The 25,112-nt window shown below is 40.9% G+C and overlaps 2 protein-coding genes across 7 annotated transcripts in view; one reads left to right on the top strand and one right to left on the bottom strand.

The window, feature by feature from the left end:
- LOC123500151 (N-acetylglucosamine-6-sulfatase-like) overlaps positions 1–25,112 on the bottom strand; it is a 298,128-nt gene that overhangs the window by 231,859 nt on the left and 41,157 nt on the right. The window lies entirely within an intron of this gene.
- Positions 19,826–20,800, top strand: LOC123499965. The gene has a single exon (XM_045248497.1). It carries the CDS (start codon positions 19,826–19,828, stop codon positions 20,798–20,800), a length of 975 nt encoding a protein of 324 aa, XP_045104432.1.

Below are 25,112 nucleotides of genomic sequence, written 5' to 3'. Positions count from 1 at the left end.
CCAAGCACAGTCTCACTGTTATTCGTTGCAGTGGCGGGAAAGTGACTGGTTTGTTGTTGATCTGACTTGGTCGCAGTGCAGCGCCACAATCACAGGCGACGGGAATTTCAAATATCGTAAGTGCGATTTTTTTATCGTAAATTGAAATGGTAGTAATTGTAAATTATCGTATCTGCGAATTTATCGTATACTAAACTAGTGTAAAACAAGGACTTACTGTGTATATATATATATATATATATATATATATATATATATATATATATATATATATATATATATATATATATATATATATATATATATATATATATATATATATATATATATATATATATATATATATATATATATATATATATATATATATATATATATATATATATATATATATATATATATGACGGTATGACAATCACAATACTCAATTTGGACTAAATATCTTTAGTTAGTAATTCCAATGACAATTTCATATCAACAATTTAAACTGTATTTTGGTTGGGCATGAAATATTAATGGCCATCTAAATCCCCAGAATATTGTTTTGTTTCAAAATTGTAGATCCATTCATTTTCTAAATTCACAATTTCAAATTACATTCCTATAAAACCTGCAGAAAAACTCATGCATAATTATTTGGGTACAGCCAGGACTGCGTTCCGTTGGGGACGGTAAGGCTTACAGTATGGCATACTTCCCCCGAATCAGGGGGACCAGCATACCACTCGGCTTGCGGAAGCTTGCGGGACCTTGCGCTCCTCGGAGGTGAATGCTTGACGGTGTCTGGCAACCTTTGTTTATCAACAAACCGCAAAGATGGCCACTGCTTCACCACTATATTTTCAGTATGGGGGCTGCAAATGCTATTTTGACAGCTTATGCGACGTCACATAACATCAAAAACAACGTGGTAAATCTGTTATCCCTTGTAGAATGCTGGAATAAGGCAATATGACCAAAATATTAGTATATATAGCAATAAAAGACAGTGTTATATGTGTCGCATTTCTTCCTACAGCCTCTACCGCCATGGTAGCTGTGCAGAGGCCCCTCCAGCACCTGTGGCTGCAAGAACAGCCCCTCCAGCACCTGTGGCTGACGGAACAGCACCGCCTGCCACCATGGGAACAGGTAAAGGTATGTGTTTTAACTCATTTCTGGCCATGATACAATGTAGTGCGTCATTGGTACACCACCTACGTTCTCCTTTTCTCCAACCTTTGTGTATTTTTAATTGGTAATTTGTTTAAGAGTGCACAGGGGAATATTGTAAGGTGAATCCAAGGTATTTTCAGTAGTTTTTATGTGTTTTGAATAAATGTAACCTTAAGGGACTGCTAGGGTACTTATAGGTGAACGTGTATTTGAAAGTTGTTCTACTTCTCTAGTGAGCTTATGTATACTTACTCTTTTCAATAGAGTATAAAGCCTGAAAGTTTACATATTTCCCATACACGGGATATGGTGAAGTTTATGTATGAGTATAGTATTAAAAATAAAACACTCCATTGAGGACAGTCTTTGTTGTTCTCAGTTATGCATTCCATGTTGCAGCTGCACTGCCAAAGCAGTTAGGAGTTAGGCACACATAGGTTCATAGCCAAAGTTAGGTTAGACTAGTGACCTTAATACTATTTGTTTTGTGCTGATTTAATATTAAAGTGTGGAACACTCGTACAAATCAAGTGTTTCTTTTATCATTATGGTACAACACACATGAAAATCAGATTAAAGTTTACCCGTATTGTATTTCTAAATATGTGATAATAATACGTTTGTCCAGACGTATTCCTTTTACCTTTTACTGCCACATATGTGACCTTCCCCAACACCCCCTGAAATTGATTTCAACACCCCTTTGGGGTGCTAGCACCAAAGGTTAAGAAACACTGCTTTAGTGGCTTAAAATTACTGTGTACATCTATTAGTGGGCTGCAGCGCTTAGAAACTAACTTTTGCTTTGTGTACACCAGCCCTGACCTGTAAATTCCCTACTCACACATTTTCTTATCTCCTCATCCATGATGCCCCACATATTACTTTACTCATATTCTGCCCGCCACCACCCCCAAAAAAAAAAATGTAAATACGTACTCATATTGAATGCTTCAATTTTGCTTCATTTTACTGATCTCATTTCTAAGATACAAGATCATCAAAGACAACTCAAGTCGAGTGGGCGAGGCACTGATGACAAGTGGCCCTTCTTTGATGTAATGGATAGCTTCATGGCAGGAGACCCATCAGTTCAATCCCTTACACTGGAGTCTTCTCTTCAAGGTACATAAAAAAAAAAAAAAAAAAAAAAAAAAAAAAAAAAAAAATTTGAGTTGAAGATCAGTAATTTTGAAGAAAATTTCGTAGAAATAGATTACAAAAACCATATAAGAAGTTGAATGTCTTGCTTAATAATAAGGTAATATATAATAAATTGGAGGAACATTAAAGAGGTAGTGTTGTTGCACATAAATGAAAGACAAGTGATGATGAAGCCCTCTCAACAAATGTGATATGTGAAAGGATTTCATAAGTTGACTGCAATGTTTTTGAAGTACCATTGTTTGTTTTCTTCACAAGTGTTATTCTTTGATTTCTTTTTCTCGTTACATGTCTGTCCACGAATAGTACCTAGTCTTGTGTAAGTTAAAATCAGACATCCTCATTTTTATCATGTACTGTATCCGTTCACTGGAGAGAGGGAAAAAAATTCCAAAAGCTGCTTCTTCATGTGCTGTTTGTTGAGCCTTGCATTCATTATGGAAAGCACAGGGTAATTGCACATTTCACTGCTCTAGTTCATATATTTCTCTATCAAATTGCAACATCTCATTTAGTATAACCACTTTCTTTTCAATGCTTTTTTCCTGCAATATTTTTGTGAGTTAAACTTTAATGCATTTTTATTTCACAGTACCGGCAACATCAGCAGCTGCCAGTGGCTCCTCAGCTGCTACAGGAAGGCCACAGCCAAACACTGCCCCACACCCTCCACCACCTCCAGCCTCCCCTGCCTCTCAGCAACCAACTGTCTCTTCTTCACCAGCTGCCAGTGGTGCTTCAGCTAAACACCCTTCACCATCTCCAGCTACTGGAAGCATGGCCACACCACTGGCAGTTACCTGTTCCTCTCCCCTTTCCTTTTCATGGTCGTTATTCCATTTGCCTCATTTTACACAATCACCCTCCTCTGCCTTTCAGCCACCTATTTCTCATATTTCACAGCACTCCTCCCCTGCTTCACTGTCTCCTTTTCTCCCACAGCCTCCCTCTCCTGCTTTACAGCCTCCCTCCCCTGCTTCACAGACACCCTCTCCTGCTTCACAATCACTCTCTCCTGCTTCACAGCCATTCTCTCCTGCTTCACAGACTATCTCTCCTGCTTCACAGCCAACTTCTTCCTTCTTTCCAATCCCTTCAACCTTTCAACCACTATCTTCTGCTGGACAAGCACTTCCCCCTACCACTCAATCACCTTCCCCTTTTTCAACACCCTCTATGATGCCACCTCATTCATCCACTAGAGAGGGGAACAGGAAGAGGTCTGAGGGAGCAACCTCCAGGGTGATTTCAGAAGAGCTGGAGAGGCTGAGGCAGGCTGCAAGAGAGCGGACTGACACACTACAGACCTTTACACAACAAATACTACAACAACAACAGCAACTACACCAAGAACAATTACACCTCCAAGCACGACAACACGAACAACAACAGGAAACACAAAGACAATTCATGTTACTTTTACAACAGATACTCAACAACCAATCAGAAATTCATAAACACCTTAACAAGAATTTTTTTTTTTTTTCTTATTTTTGGGAGAAAGTAATTTTTTTTTTCTTTTTTTGTGGCCTCTTGCAGCCTGTCAATCTCATTGTTCCTTCTATTCATTGTGTGTATTAGTATGTTGATTCCACTGTGATAAACTGGGCAGATAATTAAAACAGTATTTTTTTAATGTTTTGTATTTTTATAAAGAAACATTTTTGTACAAGTTATCATTGTTTTATACTTGTATTAATATATATTTATACTTTCATACATCTGTCTTACTATAATCCCACTATACTCTGATTACTTCTGGGTGAAAAGTATCCTTAATGGTCATGTGGGTTGAGGCGCCGCATTCTGCCACGGTGGTGATGGTTTGCGGGGCATTTATTCGAACCCCACTACTGTTCCATACATGATTTTAACAGAAATTTAAATATTTTACTAAATATTAACTTTAACCCTCTCAGCACGGCATGACTTGAGGCAGAACATGAATATTTCAAGCTTGCTGGGACAAATGAAAGGGTATCTTAAGCTTACTGGTCTATGAAAAGAATGTATTTTTAGCTATTTGTCAGGCAGGGGATATTTCAAGCTTGCCCTATTCCTTAAACTATCAAACTGAAAATCCGCTCTTCTTTGTCCGTGCTGAAAGGGTTAAATGAAAATATTTTACAATAAGGGTAAATGATTTAACCCTTAACTTCCGGCGGTCGTATATAAACGTTTGCGTCAGAACGTCCGAAGTGACGGGATTCGTCCCAGTAATCAAGATTTTTCCCGGCGTAATTTTAAGTCTCTCGCGCGCTCTCTTGAGGCGGATGGTGAGTAGAAGTATCTGGCATCTTTTACCACACAAGTGTTTCCACAAGAGCTCCTAATTTTAGAGGTAACTGAACTGTTTTCCCGTTTTATGGGCGACACTTGGCAACTCCGGTGACGCTGGGTAGAAAGGTCAGTGATAACAGCGAAGGATCGGGTCAGATTGTAAATCACCATGGAGCAAGGCAGAACCCTTTTACTTAGCAGTGGTTCTGAGCTAGAAGAAAGTGACAGTGAATATATAGAAGAAGAAACTGGGGAAAGTGAAGAGACTAGTAGTGAGGACACGGATGTAGAGCATCATTCACCTGCTTTCTCAGGAGAACAGACAGAGAGACAGAGACTCTTACACAGTATAAGTGACAGTGAAGGCAATAATGATGAAGAACAGACTCCAGATAATGTGTCAAGGACACAGAGTGTTTCTAGGAGACGCAGGCATGCGCGTGCTCCTCGCGTTCTGGGGAGACGATCAAGGGGGCGTGGCAGAGGTGGCGCGAGACCCCGACCTGTCTTTCAATGGAGGGAATTCAATGATGATTTTTCCCAGTTATGCCTGATTTATCTGTGTCTCCTGGCATAACAGCTGAATTCCCTCCTGTGCAACACAATTGTGACTATTTCATGGCGTTTCTCAGTGATGCTTTCTTGGACCATATAGTGAGTAAGAGCAACACTTTTCATGATGAAGAAACAGCAGATGATGATGATGTGCCCCATAGCTCTCACGAGAAAGAGTGGAAAAACATCACAAGAAATGAACTCCTGACGTTCATAGCCGTCACGCTTCTTATGAGTCATTCGAGAAAAGCTTTGAGGCATGATTATTGGAAGAAGAGTGATCTGCTGTACATGCCAATCTTTGCACGGTACATAACAAGGGACAGATATGACAACATATTGAAATACCTTCACTTCTGCAATGTTAAAACTGATGATCCACTCTGGAAAATTAGGCCTGTCATACAGTCTCTCGTAAATAAATTCAAGTCCTTTTTCAAGCCATTTCAAAACCTAGTGATAGATGAGTCACTTATGCTTTTCAAGGGAAGACTCATTTTCAAGCAATATATACCATCAAAGCGACATCGCTTTGGTGTGAAAATGTATATCATATGTGATTGTGAAACAGGATATGTGCTTGATTTTATCTTTCATACTGGTACTGAATTTGATGGCATCACAAAGAATCATCCGCTGGGCCTTTCCGGCTCAATAGTTGATCTACTGATGAAAGATTACATTGGTAAAGGACATGTCTTATACACTGACAACTGGTACACAAGTCCAGCATTGGCAAGGTATTTGCATGAACACAACAGTGGTGCAGTGGGAACAGTAAAATCAAATAGGAAACAAATGCCACAGTTTGAAAGAACACGAAGAGGAGATCTGATCAAGTACAATACGCATGACATGATAGCTATGAAATGGCATGATAAAAGAGAAGTACATTTGCTTTCAACAATCCACACAGGCCAAATGGTAAATGGAGAGAGAGAGAGAGAGAGAGAGAGAGAGAGAGAGAGAGAGAGAGAGAGAGAGTAATGCTTACACACACACACACACACACACACACACACACACACACACACACACACACACACACACACACACACACACACACACACACACACACACGTGTCTCAGAAATCAGTGATATATGACACACACACACACACACACACACACACACACACACACACACACACACACACACACACACACACGTGTCTCAGAAATCAGTGATAATATGTCCTTCCTTCCTCTCTCTCTCTCTCTCTCTCTCTCTCTCTCTCTCTCTCTCTCACACACACACACTCTCTCTCTCTCTCTCTCTCTCTCTCTCTCTCACAGAGAGAGAGAGAGAGAGAGAGAGAGAGAGAGAGAGAGAGAGAGAGAGAGAGAGAGAGAGAGAGAGAGAGAGAGAGAGAGAGAGAGAGAGAGAGAGAGAGAGAGAGAGAGAGAGCGAGCGCGGCGTCGCTCTCCGGGCTGTTTCCTCTTGACTGGTCACACCGTGCCCGGAGGAGGAAACTTTGATAAGGCAATAACTAAACTCTCAGACGTCATATCGAGCTGGAAAGTACATCATTGTATTCAGAATAACACAGAGAAAATAATTATCAGTATTCAAACTGTGTTCTGACAATTTTTAGGTGTACCATTTTTCCCCGTCATTAGACAGGAAAAAATATTTTAATCCCCGGAAGTTAAGGGTTAAACTTGTACTTTGACTTAACATGATTACAAATTATCTATTTACATGTGCATGGCCAAGCCAGTGGCTATTTCATCCCTTTTCTGAACTGCCGCAGCATGTGCTTGTCGTGCTGCAACATTATCACCTCCAACATCATGTCCATGTCATGGTTACTAACATCTCATTATTAGTAATATTTATGACTTTGTCAAGCTGAAAATTATTTCTTGAACTATGTTAGGTTAAGTCAGAGAGGTTGGTGTGGAGTCCATTTTGGAAATTATTTCCAAATGGCTAATATGAGTTTAGAAGTGTTAATAATAATAATATGTAAACACTCATAATATTAAAAACCTGGAACTGCAATTTGTGTGGGCCCAGCCAATTTCTCTCTATGCATTGTAGGGAGAAGCAGTTGTTAATTACGGCAAGGCTTGGAAATAGTATCTAAGATCTACTATTTCTGTTTCTTATGATGAAAAGACCACATCTATACTAATAGATTTCTTAGTTTATGCAATATATAGGATTGTTTATGCCCAAAACACAACCTCTGTTCTCCTTCAAAGTTGCCGTCTATCACTGCCTCACCCTTTCCACAAATCAATTAACCAAGTAATCCATGTCCTTCACTACTTATATACTTCAACAGTTTCCCTTTGCATACAAAAGTGTTTCTTGAAGTCTTCCCCGGAGTAATGAGGCATTATCGTCTCTGCATAGTCCTTGACCCTCACAGGACTTGGCGGCCTATCCTCTCCCTCTTCTCCTTGCCTTGGCAGCCTCTCTTCTCCCTCCTCCTCTTGCCTTAGCAATATTTCCTCCTCTCGTGCTAAGAGGAGCTCTGCAGCATCCAACAGAGGGTCTTCTGCGAGCTCTTGAGCGAGGAGGAGGAGAGCAGCCTTGGACAGCCATCTTGTCAACAATACCCGTATGGCTATACGTGTTCCCTTGCGTTCCGTTGGGGGTTGCGGGGGGGCAGCGTGCTAACTTCCAACAGAACGCAGCCCAGGTTTAATATGATTTTGAGAATAGAAAGGTATAACCACAGATAACAGTAAATCTGGATTTGACACGGGACTGCGGAGCCGTGCCGCCACTGCAGTAACATAACCAAAGCAGTCGACTGGTAGTACGCGGCACCTGACTGTTAAAGTTATAATTTTGTAAAGTTTTATACAGTATAAGGTGCATTTTTTAAGGAAATACTAATCATTACTAAATACCGCAGCAGTGGGAAGGCGTGTGCATTTGTGGAGGCTGTGAGGTGCACCAGATTAAGGGCTAGGCTGACCTCTACCTGGAGGAAACATTATTATTATTATTATTATTATTATTATGTACATATTTGTGGCAAGTTGTATACACCCATGTCTACTGCGAATGAGTCATTTTAAAATTTCAGGTGAGCAGCGAGACGGCCAACGGTTTAGCCAACGGACAGTCACTCAAGTCACTCAGTTCAAATCAGTCGTGCTAGGGATATCGCTGCAGCCAAGAGTGAGGGGTTATAATTGTTACGTATATGTTCAGGCATTTTGACATATCTGTGGAGACAATGAAACTGTGAAATGCGAATGCTGTTGAAGGAGTTTTGTCCAACAATGGATTTACAGTGAAAGTGTGAAGAGCTTGTGTCGAGGCTCACATGAAAATGTTATTATGCGGGTGTGTGATGCAGTCGCTAGTGATGTCACTGTGCAGTGAGTAATGAAGTACAGTGAGGTGAATAAAGAGTGAACATTGTGAGTGGTGTAATGCACACAGATTTAACATTGTGAGTGGTGTATCCAACCGTGACGTGTGTAGGGTGACACTGAGAGTTGTATGCGGAGTTAAGTCAGTGGTACAGTGGAGAAAAACTGCTAGTGCTGACTTGAGGCGTACAGTGTGAAACACTACAGTGAAACATAATAAGAGGTCACACAAAATGGCAGAGTGAAAGGCTGTAACTGGGACGTAATCCGAGACGCATGCAACTGGTGGCAGTGACTGCAGTTATGACATCTGGTGCCATATAGATAGTCAGTTTGGGAAAAGATAGTGACTCTGGTGAAGAACAGTGACATGTTATTGACATCACTGTGACGTGGAAGTGTACTGTGGAGTGCTGTTAAAACTCACCTGATTACTAACGTGACTGCAACAAACCGATGAATGATTAATAGTGACTAGAATGGTAGGAAACAATGCCTAGGCAGTGACTGATAGTGACTACTGACATATATTTCTTCGCATTAATGATGTAAAAAAAATAAATAAAGCGCAAACCTGGTGTCGCCACAGGAGGTAACACACGGTCACAGAGTGATGACAAGAGGCGTAAACTCACAGGTGTGAAGAAGAGATGAGCAAGTGGACAGCCAAAATCATGTAAAGTAATTTTATAAGTGATACAAAATTTGCATTTTGTGTTTGAAATACAGCTGTAAGCTTAAAGTTGTATTTAAACATCCACCTGGTACTACAGGCAACCCTCGTTTAACGAAGGTTCACACAACGAAATTTCGCTACAATGAAGGTTTCATTTTACTACCATCTGCTCGTTTAACGAACACCAAACTCGCTTTAATGAAGTTTTATCCAGGTAATTTTTTCCAGATTTGAAAGCCCCACCATATCATGCAAGTTTACAGGCTTTTGAATACATCAGGAGCTGCTGGTACTAAGGCCTATCTCAGGAGAAATCCTGAGACACCTGTAGAATAAAGATCACGATCAAGCCTCTCATGGACAACACAGGCGCTGCCAATACAAAGGCCTGACTCAGAAGAAATTCTGCGTCACCTGTAGCATCAAGATCAAGATCAAGACCACGCACACCACTCACTCCCCAGTCAAAACATAACAGCGTCACCAGCAGCTCATCTTCCCTACTTCAATTTACCACCAAAACGCCCTGCAATGTGGCCTAACGTTCCTAAAAAGACCAGGAAGTGTCTTACTCTTGAAGTGAAGCTGGGTGTTATTCACAGACACGAGAGAAGCCAGAAAACTAATAACATTGCTGGCCACCATCTTGACTCCATCTACTGTCTACTATTTTCAAGTCAGCAGACTCTATTAAGAAGGCTGGTGAGACCATATCTTCCTTGAAAGCTAAAAGAACCACCTGAACTCGTGACTCTACAATGGATAAAATGGAAAGCCTTATGGAAATGTGGTACATAAGTTGCCGGTTAGTGTCTTTCCTGTTTCACTTTTCCTCCCTTCATAAAGTTAAGATCATCAACATTATAAAGTTACGTACATACATACATTAGTGTACATTATAATGACTTAAATTAAACTACCTAAATGTTTAACTTCATAATTTTTACTTTCATTAAACCTTTTACTGTACACTCAACCCTCGATTTGCCGGACCTCCATTTGCCGGATTTCGGATTTGCCGGACAAGAGTCTGTGGGGAAAAAAAAAAAAAAAAAAAAAAAGTCCGGGACAAGTCGATTTCAAACTACCGCGCCAGACAAAGTTCGCAAATCGGGCACTATAGATGGCAGCGCGGGCGGACATACATGTCTAGTACTGGACTGTAAACAAGTCTGCCGCGTCACACGAGTGTTGTGCTTACGTGCTTGTCGTGGATACACCTCTTCTTCACAACGATGCCACCCAAAAACCCACCAAAGAAAGTAACCAAGCGTACAGCTAAACCTGTGCACCTTTCTGTGTCGCAAAAACTGGAACTTTTACGTAAAATAGATGGAGGAATGAGTGTTGCCCAAGTCTGCGAGCTGTATGGGGTGGCATTGGCATGTGTTACGGCCCCACGTGGTGAGATGATGATGATGATGATGATGATGGTCGTCGGAGGTTTTGCCTTTGCCTCGGCACCTCCTGTTACTTCTATTCTTCCTGATCCTGCCTTTCTTTTATTTTTCTTTCTCTTGTCTTCCACATCTGGTGCAAAGTCTCTTTCTTCTCCCTCAGTTTTGTTTTTCTGAACAAAAAACGTCTGATTTATTTTCCAACTTCCTGGTACAGCTGGTGCAGGTGCCGAAATGCCGTTAAAGACAACACTATGTTCCCACCGGAAATTTTTGCCGTTAAACACGGGATTCTGGTAAATCGCGTGCCGTTAAAGCGGGGTTCAACCTGTATAGGGTAAAGTCCGGCAAGGGGGTAGACCCCCGGACATTTTCCATTGCCGGACATTTGCCATTCCCGGACAAGCCTTCCCCCCTTTTAGTCCGGCAAATCGAGGGTTGAGTGTACTATGATGCACTCTCGCTTTCCTTACTCTCAATGGAAATTCAAATCAGGTGTTAAACTTGTTATAAACTTTGTTAACGAAGTTTCGCTTAACGAAGTGTTTTTAGGAACGTAACCCCTTCGTTAAACAGGGCTTGCCTGTATATAAATTCTCGTGTTTGACTCGTATAACTGAGCGGTACAATGACACGGTTGTATGGATTTAGATATCGCTTTCAGGCATTGAATTAAACACAGTTAGCTTGTTTCACAGTGATTTTCATAGATTCATATTGGCTAGGAGCTGAGATTTCGAGGTTTAAAATTTAAGGTCCATTCTCCAGCTTTGGGTACGTTACTGCAGCACGGCGATTTTCATGTCAAATCCAGATCTACTGTTATCTGTGGTATAACTAATTCCTACATTAGAGACAATTCATTTACCAAGTTTTAATGAAACTAATGGCAAAAAATAACAGTGCTATCAGGCAAATTGAGATGGGAAGCCAAAAAAAACTAATATGAAAGTTCCAAATTATTGAAAACAAAGAAATTTCCCGTCAGCAAATCACTTTTCTGCTGAAATACGTTTTCTTATGAGACATGCTGCACTATCCATCACCATCAGTTGCTGTGGAACTCCCATGCTGAGCAGACACTATTCTTTGGTCTCACCATGGATTGATTAAGTATGGACAGCCATTATACGGCAAACTTTCCTGTCAAGCAGATTACAGTAGCAGTTTCTACTCATTATCCACTTAAGGAGCACATTGGTGCCCTTATAAGTGGATTTTGCCCAATTAACTTCAAGACGAGGATGCATATTTTATATCCTCGCAGTGCTCGTGACATACCCAAGGATGTGCTTACTACGTAATGGCTGCATTCTGCTGAAACAAGTGTTTTTTATTTCTCTGAATGTAGGTTGTATATGATACAATGGCTTACTTGACTTTCATCATTATTACAAAGGAGTATGATTCGCCTATACCAGAATAGGAACTGATGCACCCAGTTGGCAATAATCTGATTATTTTTTCATGGAACCTATTATGATTTGTTAATCATAAAAGTGAACTACCTGCAGCTGCTTTCTGTTGTTTTTCATCTTCAAGAAAGTGCTGAGGGTAGAATCACAACTATTTTTTTCTCTCTAAAATTTGTGTGGCTTTATTTCATAGTGTACATACCTAGTATGAAAAATCAATAACTATCATTCTTTTTTGTTCAGGAGAGAGAGAGAGAGAGAGAGAGAGAGAGAGAGAGAGAGAGAGAGAGAGAGAGAGAGAGAGAGAGTGAGTTCTATGAAATCTCCCTCTACATTAAATACTGTACTAATTTAAAGCTCTCATTCATAAGTTCACTCATGTTTCATATGCCCAATTTCCCTTAATTAACTTAGTATTTGTCTCTCTGTTCATCATCTTTCCTTTTATATACTTGTGAAAAAGCTTGGGTTCCTCTTCACATTTCTATACCACAAAGAGGTTGAATAAAAGGAAGAGGCATGTCACAAAAGTGAAGCAGATGCACTATTTGAGAGAGAGAGAGAGAGAGAGAGAGAGAGAGAGAGAGAGAGAGAGAGAGAGAGAGAGAGAGAGAGAGAGAGAGAGAGAGAGAGAGAGAGTTCTATGAAATCTCCCTCTACATTAAATACTGTACTAATTTAAAGATCTCATTCATAAGTTCACTCATTTCTTCCATTGTTTCATATGCCTAATTTCCCTTAATTAACTTAGTATTTGTCTCTCTGTTCATCATCTTTCCTTTTATATACTTGTGAAAAAGCTTGGGTTCCTCTTCACATCTCTATACCACAAAGAGGTTGAATAAAAGGAGGCGGCATGTCACAAAAGTGAAGCAGATGCACTATTGATCTGCTGCTGCCCCTATCCATAATAATAATATCCATAATAATATACATAGAAACACCTGAGTTACGTTCCTTATTTTCTGTCTTATGTCCATGTTTCAAGGTCGCCTACCGTATGGATGAACTTACAAGACTCTTAATAGATGTGGCATACTATATCACAAAGGATGGAAATCATACATACAAATTATATTTTTTTCCAGCTTTGGTTGACTTGGGACAGAGGTGGGAAGCTGTCTTTGGGGTAAACGCATGGCTAGATCAGGTTATGAACACATGTAAATACAGTGGTGCCTTGTGATAACAGACCTCGTAGTAATGAATTTCACTCAATAATGGACTGGTCAGACACTAGACAATTTTTTTGGCGGGGACTGTCATGGCAGTTTTTTTTTTTCACCCACAAATATATAGTTCACGAGTGGCCACACAGACAAATACACATATGATACTACAAGCAAGCCAAAAAAGGCATGCTAGATACCATTGTAACTCGTTTTGTTTGTCTACGATTTACAAAACTTGTAATAGGGTGGAGAGTACCGACTGCTTGCCTGTGGGGGTCACGGGATTTACACTCGTGATGATTTTTGGTCCCGGGCTGGTTGGACCCACAGCCTGCCAAAGTGAAATACTAGTTATGTATTTCAGTTTGAATTCTGTTGGGAAAGCAAGGATAATGACACTACCACACTGAGAGAGAGAGAGAGAGAGAGAGAGAGATCAGGCTCCAGTTGCTGTGTTTTTTATATTGATTTCATCACCATGCTGATACACAATTTGCTCATTATGTCATCTACAAGAAAACCTAGCCTTCTTCATACTAAATTACCCTGTCAAAAAAAAAAAAAAAAAAAAAAAAATATATATATATATATATATATATATATATATATATATATATATATATATATATATATATATATATATATATAAACCAAAGACTGGTCAATGAAGACAAAATTCAAGTGATTGGATAATTTCTGTTTGTATAAGTCTGTCATCTACATTTTTATCAGCCGTGACTCTCTCTCTCTCTCTGTGTGTGTGTGGAAGTTTCATTTTTAGCTTGTCCAACAATGGTCAAATAGAAAATACCTAACTAGCAATTCACACCAGTAGACCTCTCTCTCTCTCTCTCTCTCTCTCTCTCTCTCTCTCAATGTGGCAGTGTCATTATCCTCATTTTCCCAACAACATTCAAACAGAAATACATAACTTGCATTTCACTTTGGCAGGCACCAGGTCCAACTAGCCCAGGACCATAATTCACCATGCATGTCATTCCAGTGATCCACAGGCATGCAATCACCACTCTCCACCTTATTACAAGTTTCCTAAGTCATAGACCAACAAAACGAGTTAGAATGGTACCTAGCATGCCTTTTTTGATTTGCTGATTATGTCATGTGTGTATTCATCTGCACAGCCACTTGGGAACAATAAATTCATAAAAAAAACTGACAATGTGGTAAAAAATAAATTACTTTGTGTCTTACCAGTCTGTTACTGAGAGAAATCTGTTACTGTGATGTCTATTATTGCGAGCCACCACTGCATCTGCTCTAGAGCCATTATCAACACTCCTCCTCTTGCTTTACCCCTTCTGTCTCTCCTCCATACAATATGTCCCTGCTCTTTAAAATTTACTTGGACATCTTCACTTAACTTAGTCTCTGTTATACATACCATGAACATACCTAAGAAGAACCCTGATCATTGCACACTTAACAAAGTAAGTTACAATGATCTAATTCTTTCCCGGCTATGCCATCCAACAGTGTGATGTCATGCATGACTGTTCATAGCCTCATCTCCAACATAACAAAAGATTAAAACACTGAATATATGCATACATATATATATCTATGCCATAAACAACAAACAACCAAATATTAGAAACAGATCAGTACATGTTCCTAGCATATGACTTCAAAATGTTCTTTCCAAAGGAACCCACAGGCAAAAGGATCTTGTTATAGTGTAGATTCATACTGCCAACCAATTGCTTTTCTTAAGTCTTTCCCAAGTTATTCTTGTTCTAAATACCTTAGAGGTGGATGTAGACTGAACTAAATAGGCATTAAACCAATCCTCACTTATCCCAAACTCTCTCATTATATCCTTGACCCTTCTAGTAATTGTGGCCTTTGCTGCTGTTGTTAACAACATTACAAGCAACTCCCGCTTAATGAAGGGGTTACGTTCCTAAAAACCCTTCGTTAAATGAATTTTCGTTAAGCGAACCAATTATAATAAGTTTAATCCCTGACTTGAGCTTCCATTGAAAGTAAACAAAGGGAGAGTGCATCATAGTACAGTAAAAGGTTTAATGAAAGTAAAAATTATGAAGTTAAACATTTAAGCAGTTTAATTTAAGACTAAGTCATTATAATGTACACTAATGTATGTAAGTAACTTAATAATGTTCATGATCTTAAATTTATGAAGGGAAGGAGAGTGGAGCAGGAAATATGCTAGCTGGAAACCTGTGGAATGTAAACAAAGGGCGCATCATTGTACTACATACAAAATTTATGTACCACATTTTCACGAGGCTTTCCATTTTATCCATTGCAGAGTCACGAGTTCAGGTGGTTCTTTTACCTTGCAAGGAAGATATGATCTCACCAGCCTTCTTAGTAGAGTCTGCTCACTTGAAAATGGTAGACAGTAGATGGAGTCAAGCTATGGTGGCAAGCAATGCTATTAATTTTCTCATCTCTCTCGTGTCTGTGAATAATATCAGCTTCACTTCCAGAGTAAGAGACTTCCTGGTCTTCTTAGCAGCGCTAGGTGACACTGCAGGGCGTTTTGGTGGCATGTTGAGCGAGGGAAGACGAGCTGTTGCTGACGCTGTTATCGTTTTGAACTAGGTGTGCGTGTTGTCCACGAGAGTCGCTTGTGTATTGAAAAGCCTGTCAGCTTTCAAACTTGGAAAAAATTACCTGGATAAAATTTTCTTAAAGCGAGTTTGGTGTTTGTTAAATGAGCAGATGGTAGTAAAAGGAAACCTTCATTGTAACGAAATTTCGTTGTGTGAACCTTTGTTAAGCGGGGCTTGCCTGTGTTCTGATCTGGCCTTACTCCCAGCTTGTTTTGTCAACTGCAAATATGTCTTCATGGCATCAGCAATACTAAGGAAATTAACTAAAACTCATTTCCTACAAATGATGATGACATTAGATGTCTTAAGTGGAGCACTGATTCTGAAAATTACCTCATTCTGAGTGCAGGCTTCCCTCGTTTTACAATTGGGTTATGTTCTTGAAAAACAGATTGAATAACAAATCAAATTGCAAACTTACGGTTAGATAGGATTTAATTTAGCCTAAGCTTAATTTGTATTGAGAGATAGAGAGCACTTTTCTGCACCACATAATGAAGCAGTGGTTTCTCCTATAGGCCTATATCCATTGGTAAGAGGAGAAAAATGAGCTTCAGGTATGTTTGCAGGTACCACACAGTGGCAAGTCTGGTCATCAATCCACTGCTTTAAGAGTCTCTATTTCCTCCATTACTGGATCCCTCTTCATCTTTAGCATCTTTGCCATTAATGTAGAAGCTGCCTCACACTTACTGCTTGTTTGATGACAGTGGAGACTGGGGCAACTGCACGGTTCTGGCAATGAAGTTGGCACCTTCACCTCCTTCATGGTCCTTAACAATTTCAAACTTTTTTCTCTAAAGATAAGCTTTTCCTTAGTCTTTTGTCCTTCATTTCATCAGCACTAAGTTTTGCAGGCTGCTTGGAAGACATCATGCTTGTATCACTCATCATACCCAACAATGAATGTGAATTTTTGCAAAACAAACACTGCGACTGAATACAACTAAAAAGACTGATCTTGATTTTGATCTTGATACTACAGGTGGCTCACAATGACTCCAGACCCAAACCTTTGGATTGACAGCTCTTGTAGTGGACAAACAAAAGCCAAGCAGAAAAAAGGGCAGTATCCTGGTCACTACTTATCCCTATATCTAGTAGGAATGAGTTTTGATGGATGGTGGTTGCGATGTGGATGATGATGCAATCATGGTGTTTGTTTACATTTCTGGGGATCAATTAAATATCAGATACACAAATCCAGACTATGAAAAATGAGCGAGTGGACATAATTCATAATGATCAGAAAATCAAAATATCAAATAATGAGGCATTGAATAGCAAGGAAAACCTGTACAGAACACATTTCTGATGTCCAAGCAATCAATGGTTTGTCCAGGCAAAACCATGAGTAAATCTGCCAATTTCTTTTTTTTGGGGGGATAGGGGGAGGGGGTTACGGTTGAAAGTGACAATTGGGTACTTCTTCCCAACCATCAAAAGTACTTTGAAGCAAATCAGGATCCAATGTAAATCCACGCCTAAACAGTATTGAGTGTTGTTTAGCCGCTGACCTCACAAACAAGCAAACATTTTGTGCTGGCCCACAGGAGTTCCAATAATCTTAGCAGCTGACCAGGCTGCATTGAAATCACTTACCTGTATCCTGAACCATCTACTTTACCCTCAATGAATAAAAAAAGAGTAAATGATCTAACAGATTACTTAAAGGGGACAGAAATGGAGCAAACTGTTCTCGTAAACAAAACTCATTCCATACATTAATGTCTCCCATATGCCAGAAGGGATTTATCATCCTAGTTCTTAAACAGAATGTCTGTAACCTGGTCTGAAATTCCTGCCCTGTAGAAAGATTCCCCGACAGAAGTCATAACACCAACCACAGGTGCCTGACTAGGTGCATCCCTTTTGTATCCTGAGGCAGATATACTGTACAGTAACACCTTTGAGGAAGAAATCAAGGAGTATCTTTCAACAGGTAAAGAGCCTCTAGAAATCAAGATTGAGTTCTCCATACTGGCAGTATCACTAATTTCAGGTCACGAATTTCAACTGATGTCACAGCGGTAGCCAACGAGATGCCATGCTACCATTCCACCGTCAGTCGGTTGCTACCTCCTCGCAGTCACGCATCTAGCCGCTTTTGCTCCGTTCTATTCCAAGCAACGTTTCGTTGTGTAAGCTTTCTCCTATACAGTCCTAAGTTGACTGTGGGTGAAAAGCACATCAATGGACTACATTTTTCTGATAGACAAGCAGTATGGAGTTTGTACGGGGGTTAATGCCGCCTTACAGTGACGCCATATGGTGTATTATGACCGTCTTGTCTCTGTCTCTTTTATTGAGCATTGTGATGTCGGGCATGGAGCAGTCTCTTTCTCCACCCCTCTCCCTTTCATTGTCTTCAGATGGGAAGAAAAGAAAGCGGTGCTCGGTGGATGATTCCACTCCTCCTCCACCTTGCGCTTCACCACCGTCACTCTCGGGGCTGAGCTCGGCAGGCGCCACGTCAAAGTCTGCTGTGTTTGAGGACAGAGTTGCCCTGGATAAGCTGTCTAGCCTAGTGTCGGGCCTTATTGACAAGCTGAACAGGACCCCGGCACCGCCAGATGCATCTACGGACACCGGGAATGACTTTAGTGGTTTTCATGCCCTCTCGTCATCTGAAGATGAGGCGGGGGTTGCCCCTGCTAGCCAGCCGGACCCTCTTGACGGGTTAGACCACCTTACCCATGACGATGATGTGGATGAAGATTTTCTGAGGGCTTTGGATGACCTTTCTGGCCACTTCCATGGCGAGGAGGAGAAGGGAGAGCCGCTCGCCAACAGCTTGGCCACTATCGTCAACGCCAGCCTTCGCCGACGGCCTGTGTCTGAGAGTGTGAAGTTAACGTGTGCAAAGATTAAGCTCCCGAGTAATGTGCTGAACCTCACGACGCCTGTGACAAACGCAGCTATAACCAAGGCCATGAGTGTGAATGGAAGGCTGGTAGATGCCAAGCTTTTCCAGACTAACTGCCTGTTGACAAAGGCAATAGTTCCCATTGCTGTGTGTGTTAATGATATTGGTCAAAAGAAGGCTAAGAGCTTGTCGTGTTATTTAGATGGCCTTAATAGTTGTTTGCGCCTTCTTACTTCAGCAGTGAATTACCTCAACCAGTTGCGGAAGGATGTGGCCCGAATCCATGTCCATGACTCGGCCATGGTTGATCTCTGCAAATGGGAGTGTGAGGTGGGTCAGCAGGAGTTATTTCCCTTTGATGTGACCCGCAAGTGTGAGGAGATCCACAAGGCAGGTCAGTTGGGCCGGCCGTCTTTCCGCCCTTCCTCCAAGACGTCTGGCAAGAGGTTTTATTCCTCTTCATGGTCATCACACCGTCCCTCTCAGGCTCACTACCAGTCCTGCCCTCGTTCTCAGACCCGGCCTTTTTTAGGCCAGCGGCCTCCCCAGGGGAGGGGGATGCACGGGCCGAAACTACACCAGCACTAACCCCTCTGGTGAGTTCCTTAATTCCACAATTAGTTAATACTACTGATAATTTTAGAGGAGGTAAGATTATTTCTGCTGAGTCCATGTGGAGGTCTCTGACTCAAGATTCCTGGATTTATGATGTGGTGAAGGGGAATTTTCTTGATTTTGTGTCTTTACCTATTCAGACTGTACCTCCTCGTCCTCTAACCCTGTCTCAAGCCGATGATTGGGCTTTGGACAATGCTTTACATAATTTCCTTATTCAGTCAATTGTGGAGCCTTGTTTACCTGATGTTCATGGTTTCCTTTCAAATGTTTTTCCTATCATCAAGCCAGTTGGCCCAGCAAGAGTCATTCTAAATTTAAAATACCTTAATTTTCATGTACCTTACTTACATTTTAAGATGGATACATTGAAGGATGTCATACCTTTAATTTACCCTAACTGTTTCTTTGTTACAGTGGATTTTAAGGATGCTTATTACTCCATTTATGTTAGGCCTGAGGACAGGAAATGGCTACAGTTTATGTGGAAGGGCCGTTATTACAGATTTACTTGCCTCCTGCAGGGGTTATCTTCTGCCCTCGCATTTTACAAAGTTAATGAAACCTGTCTTTTCCCACCTGCGATCCCTTGGGATGGTTGTGTTATGTTATTTGGATGACTGTCTTTTCATTGCTTCATCAGTAGAGATTTTACAGGCTCAGGTCAGCTATGCCTTGCATTTCTTTGATTCCCTGGGTTTCACTGTCAATGTGTGGAAGTCGGTTCTGGAGCCTACAAAGAAGGTTATGTTCCTTGGTGTGGTGTTGGACTCTGTCGCCATGACTACCACTTTAACATCTCATAGGAAGGAGCGCATCAAGGAACAAGGCTTGCTGCTACTTAAGGGTAATGTCACTTTACGGGACTTATCATCTTTTATTGGTTTGACAGTGGCCTCTGCACCTGCAGTAGAGTTAGCTCCTCTCCGTTACAGGTATCTGGAGTTGATTCGAGACCAGGGTCTCGCCCGGTCCTGTGGTGATTTTGACAAGTTTATTTCTTTGGATTGTCATGCCCAACATTTGGTCGCTTGGTGGGTGGCCAATATAGACTTTCAGGAGAAGTCTCTCCTCTCTTCTTCCCCAGATTGTGAGTTGTTTACAGATGCCTGTCTGACTGGTTGGGGCGCTTCAATGGGACATGTCACAACTGGAGGTCACTGGGCCCAGGAGGAGCTGGATCATATAAACATCCTAGAGTTGAAGACCATTTTGTTGGGCTTGCAGTTCCTGTGTAGGAATAGGTCTGGCTTCCATATTCAACTCCATTCTGACAACACTACTGCAGTTGCTTGTATAGATCGTTGTGGCAGTACAAGACCTAATCTTCATGCCCTTACAGTGCAGATTTATGAGTGGGCTGCATCTAGGAATATTACCCTGTCAGCACAGCATATACAGGGTTTGTACAATGTGACAGCTGACATGGAGTCCAGAGTTAGTAGGATGGATGATGAGTGGATGTTACAACCCGATATTTTTAACAGAATTTGTCAGCTCTTTTATACTCCAGTTATCGATCTTTTTGCCACTCGTTTAAATGCTCAATTGCCTGCCTATGTCTCCTAGAAGCCAGACCCATCTGCTATGTGCGCTAATGCCTTCACCTTGGATTGGGGTGGTAAGAGCTTATGTGCATTTCCACCTTTCAGCATTGTCTCCAGAGTTCCCTGGAAACTACAGGATGACAAAGCGACAGCTCTGATGATTCTTTCACTCTGGCCGACACAAGTGTGGTTTCCAACGGCCCTTCAGTTGTTGGCAGCCGATCCAGTTTTGCTTCCACACTGTCCTCTGTTTCTCCCTCAACAACCAACTCTAACACACCCTCGAGCTCGGAGGTTGGTTTTGACAGCAATGGTGCTCTCCGGGTAGCATTCATGCATCGTGGCCTTTCGCAGGAGGTTGCCCAGTTTTTCCTTCGTTCCTGGAGAACTAGTAATAGGGCACAATATAGGCCGCATATCAGCAGCTGGTTGTTGTTTTGCCTCCAAAGGGAAACTGATCCGTTTCAGCCACCTGTGAGTATCCTGTTGGATCACCTTTTGTTACAATATCAACGCAGCAGTCGGGGATACAGCTCCATGAATACAATCCGTTCAGCCATCTCTGCTATTGCTACTATTAATGGTCATCCTGCAGGACAACATCCATTAGTCTCTCGATTTATGAAGGCAGTTTTCTTAGAGAGACCACCTCTTCCATGCTCCCATACAACTTGGGATCCTCAGGTAGTGTTGGATTATATCTGTGGTCTTGGCCATACTATGGACTTGTCTCTTCTTCAGTTGTCAAGGAAACTAGTTATTCTTATGCTTTTGTTGTCAGGCCACTGCAGTTAGACCTTACATTTACTAGATCTTAGAAATATGTCTGTCACAGAGTCTCAGGTTGATTTTGGGATTGGAGACTTATTAAAAACCTCTTGTCCTGGGGTCCACATGTCAGGCTTGTTTTTTGATGCCTACCCACATGACAGTCGCTTGTGTGTTGTTGACACCATCAAGCATTATCTAGATAGGACTAGCTCTATCCGTGGGTCACTTACGGGTTTTTTTCCTGACTACACGACCTCCGGTTCGATTGGCCTCCCGGGATACATTGCGGCGTTGGGTGAGAGACGTGATGGGAGCTGCTGGCATTGACATTACTGTCTTCTCTCCCCATTCTACTAGGTCAGCCTCTTCCAGTAAGGCAGCCCGGATGTTGCCTCTTGCTACAGTAGTCTCCACCATTGGATGGGCGAGGGAGTCTACTTTTACCTGACACTATCGGAAGTCTCTTGCCCAGCAGGTCCAGTTTGCTAGGGCAATTTTGTCGTAATGCTTTTGTTCTTTTCTCATGTAAAATTTTGAAAGGGTTTGTGACCCCCTTCTTAGGTTTGTGAAGTGGGGAAAGAATTTTTTTTTTTTTTTTCCTGTAAGTTTCCGGGGATTGGTTCCCATAATGTTCAAGAAATATATACACTATATGTACTTGGTTGTGGCATAAACTTAGGGACAAAAATTTGTTCTGTACCCTGTGGAAGGTTCTTGGGATTTTTTGTGATACTGTCCTGAAATACATGTGATAGGTCTTATGTTTGCTATTTTGGTATTTTCCTTACCAATGTTCTGAGTACAGGCAACCCCCGTTTAACGAAGGTTCATACAACGAAATTTCGCTACAACGAAGGTTTTGTTTTACTACCATCTGCTCGTTTAACGAACACCAAACTCGCTTTAGCGAAGTTTTATCCAGGTAATTTTTTCCAAATTTGAAAGCCCCACCGTATCATGCAAGCTGACAGGCTTTTGAATACACCAGGAGCTGCTGGTACTAAGGCCTGCCTCAGGAGAAATCCTGAGACACCTGCAGAATAGAAATCAAGATCAAGCCTCTCGTGGACAACACAGGCACTGCCGATACTGACTCAGAAGAAATTCTGCGTCATCTGTAGCATCAAGATCAAGATCAAGATCACGTGCACCACTCACTCCCCAGTCAAAACATAACAGCGTCACCAGCAGCTCATCTTCCCTAGTTCAACTTACCACCAAAACGCCCTGCAATGTGGCCTAACGTTCCTAAGAAGATCAGGAAGTGTCTTACTCTCGAAGTGAAGCTGGGTTAATATTATTCACAGACAAGAGAGAGGCCAGAAAACTAATAACATTGCTTGCCACCATCTTGACTCCATCTACTGTCCACTATTTTCAAGTCAGCAGACTCTATTAAGAAGGCTGGTGAGATCGCATCTTCCTTGAAAGCTAAAAGAACCACCTGAACTCATGACTCTACAATGGATAAAATGGAAAGCCTTGTGGAAATGTGGTACATAAGTTTTGTATGCGGTACCTTGATGCGCACTTTGTTTACATTCCACAGGTTGCCGGTTAGTGTATTTCCCGTTTCATTCTCCCTCCCTTCATATAGTTAAGATCATCAACATTATAAAGTTACGTACATACATACATTAGTGTACATTATAATGACTTAAATTAAACTACCTAAATGTTTAACTTCATAATTTTTACTTTCATTAAACCTTTTACTGTACTATGATGCACTCTCACTTTGCTTACTCTCAATGGAAGTTCAAATCAGGGGTTAAACTTGTTATAATCGGTTCGCTTAACGAAGTTTCGCTTAACAAAGTGTTTTTTAGGAACGTAACCCCTTCGTTACGCAGGGGTTGTCTGTGTTGCGTTTTGTTTTTTAGCTTGATTTGTAATTTAGTAGGTTTCAAGAACCTCTCTAAAGCTCTTGTTGGCTACCGCTGTGAAGTCAGTTGAAATTCGTGACGTGAAATTGTAAGATTCAACGAGTACTTACCAAGTATGAAGTTTGATCGTAATTTCACGAACATTCAACGACGTCACAGTGGTGTACAACGCCCTCCCTCCCTACCCTGTCTGTTTTGTGATCCTCACTTTAGGGCGAAGGGTCCTTGCGGTAATTTGTAACTGCTTCCTCAAACCTCCTCTCTAAAAGTGACTGACGGTGAAATGGTAGCATGGCATCTCGTTGTACACCACTGTGACGTCGTTGAATGTTCGTGAAATTGCGATCAAACCTCATACTTGGTAAGTACTCGTTTAATCTTACAATCATCCACCAGTGTATCAGTCATGCTGTCCTTTGAAGCAGGCATAAAAAGGCATAAAAAACATCATAACTTAAGAATCCCATTCCTCAGAACTTCTAATTATTTATATTTCAAGGTAGCCCAATATTCAGAAACTCCTGCCTCAACCAAGTTGCCAATAAAAGCCGCCAGATCTCTGATTTTCATCTCATCCATTTGCAATAACTGCAATCCCAACTTCTTAATCTTTATGGCCTTATCTTGTGTAAGCTTAAGTCACTAGAATTTATTATAAAATCCAAGAATTCCATAGTATGACTGGGCCAGTTAAGGCTAGGTCTGGCTTCTCCATGTTGATTGTAGAACCTAATCTATCCAAGGACAGACCGACATATTGAGCATCAGTAATTAATATCTCTCTTGAAATTGTCATCATTAGAAAATTGCCAATGTAAATAGTTGGTTGTCAGGGAACTTAGACAAAAAAAATATGAAAAAGGGACCTTTGATAACTTATTAAAAGGTTAAAGTGATGAAAAGTCCTGAGGTAAGCACATGAATTGCCATAATAATCTATTCCACAAATCTAAATTAAAACCATGAACGATCCTGCTCTCATACCAGAACAGCAAAAACACTAAGTCAATGGATGCAAAGAAGCAATTATCTGTAATCCATGGTAATATATCTTTAAGAGTTTCCATCTTAAAATGATGATATTCCACATGCTCATATAAGCGTATCAAATTGAGGATGAATCTCACACTTTCATTTTCCTTCAATCTAGAAAAAGAATTAGAAAACAAACCTAATGAAACATTGGCAGTTCTATCAACATCATTTTGCTAAACAGAAAATTTCTAAGACTGCATGAACTGCTTATCAGTCCCAGAAAGAAAAATACGAGGGAGATGGAAAATGAGCTTGTAAGGGAAAAATATTAAAAGAAAAACAAATCCTTAACTTGAACATTGTTTTGCTCTCAAGAAACACAGATAATTTCCCCCAGAAAATGAAGGAACAATTCAAGTTATCCCCCAACAATAATCTTCGAGGTGTTAACCAAGGTAAATCCATCTGGGACAGATACCAACTTACACCCTCATACTGCGGAATGAGCAAGACAAACACTGTCAATAGGTAACAGGTAAGAGGAAGAGGTAGCAAAAATGATAATTTACTCCCAGCGAGTTCTAATAGCATTAGTTCTGTTCCGGACCAATTCTGATCCAGATCAGTTCAGCGGGTGCTGTGAACCTTCCATTAGCTAGTTGTGATCTCGCTGAACATTTCCCTTTGTGTCTCATAACTCAA

This window comes from Portunus trituberculatus, chromosome 50 (assembly GCF_017591435.1).
Source record: "Portunus trituberculatus isolate SZX2019 chromosome 50, ASM1759143v1, whole genome shotgun sequence".
Lineage (NCBI taxonomy): Eukaryota > Metazoa > Arthropoda > Malacostraca > Decapoda > Portunidae > Portunus > Portunus trituberculatus.
Note: the sequence above shows the minus strand (reverse complement) of the source record. Positions and strands in the feature narration are given on the sequence as shown.

What these genes read in the sequence shown, in the direction of transcription:
- LOC123499965 (XM_045248497.1), top strand. Translation starts at nt 19,826, where the DNA reads ATGGTTGTGTTATGTTATTTGGATGACTGTCTTTTCATTGCTTCATCA.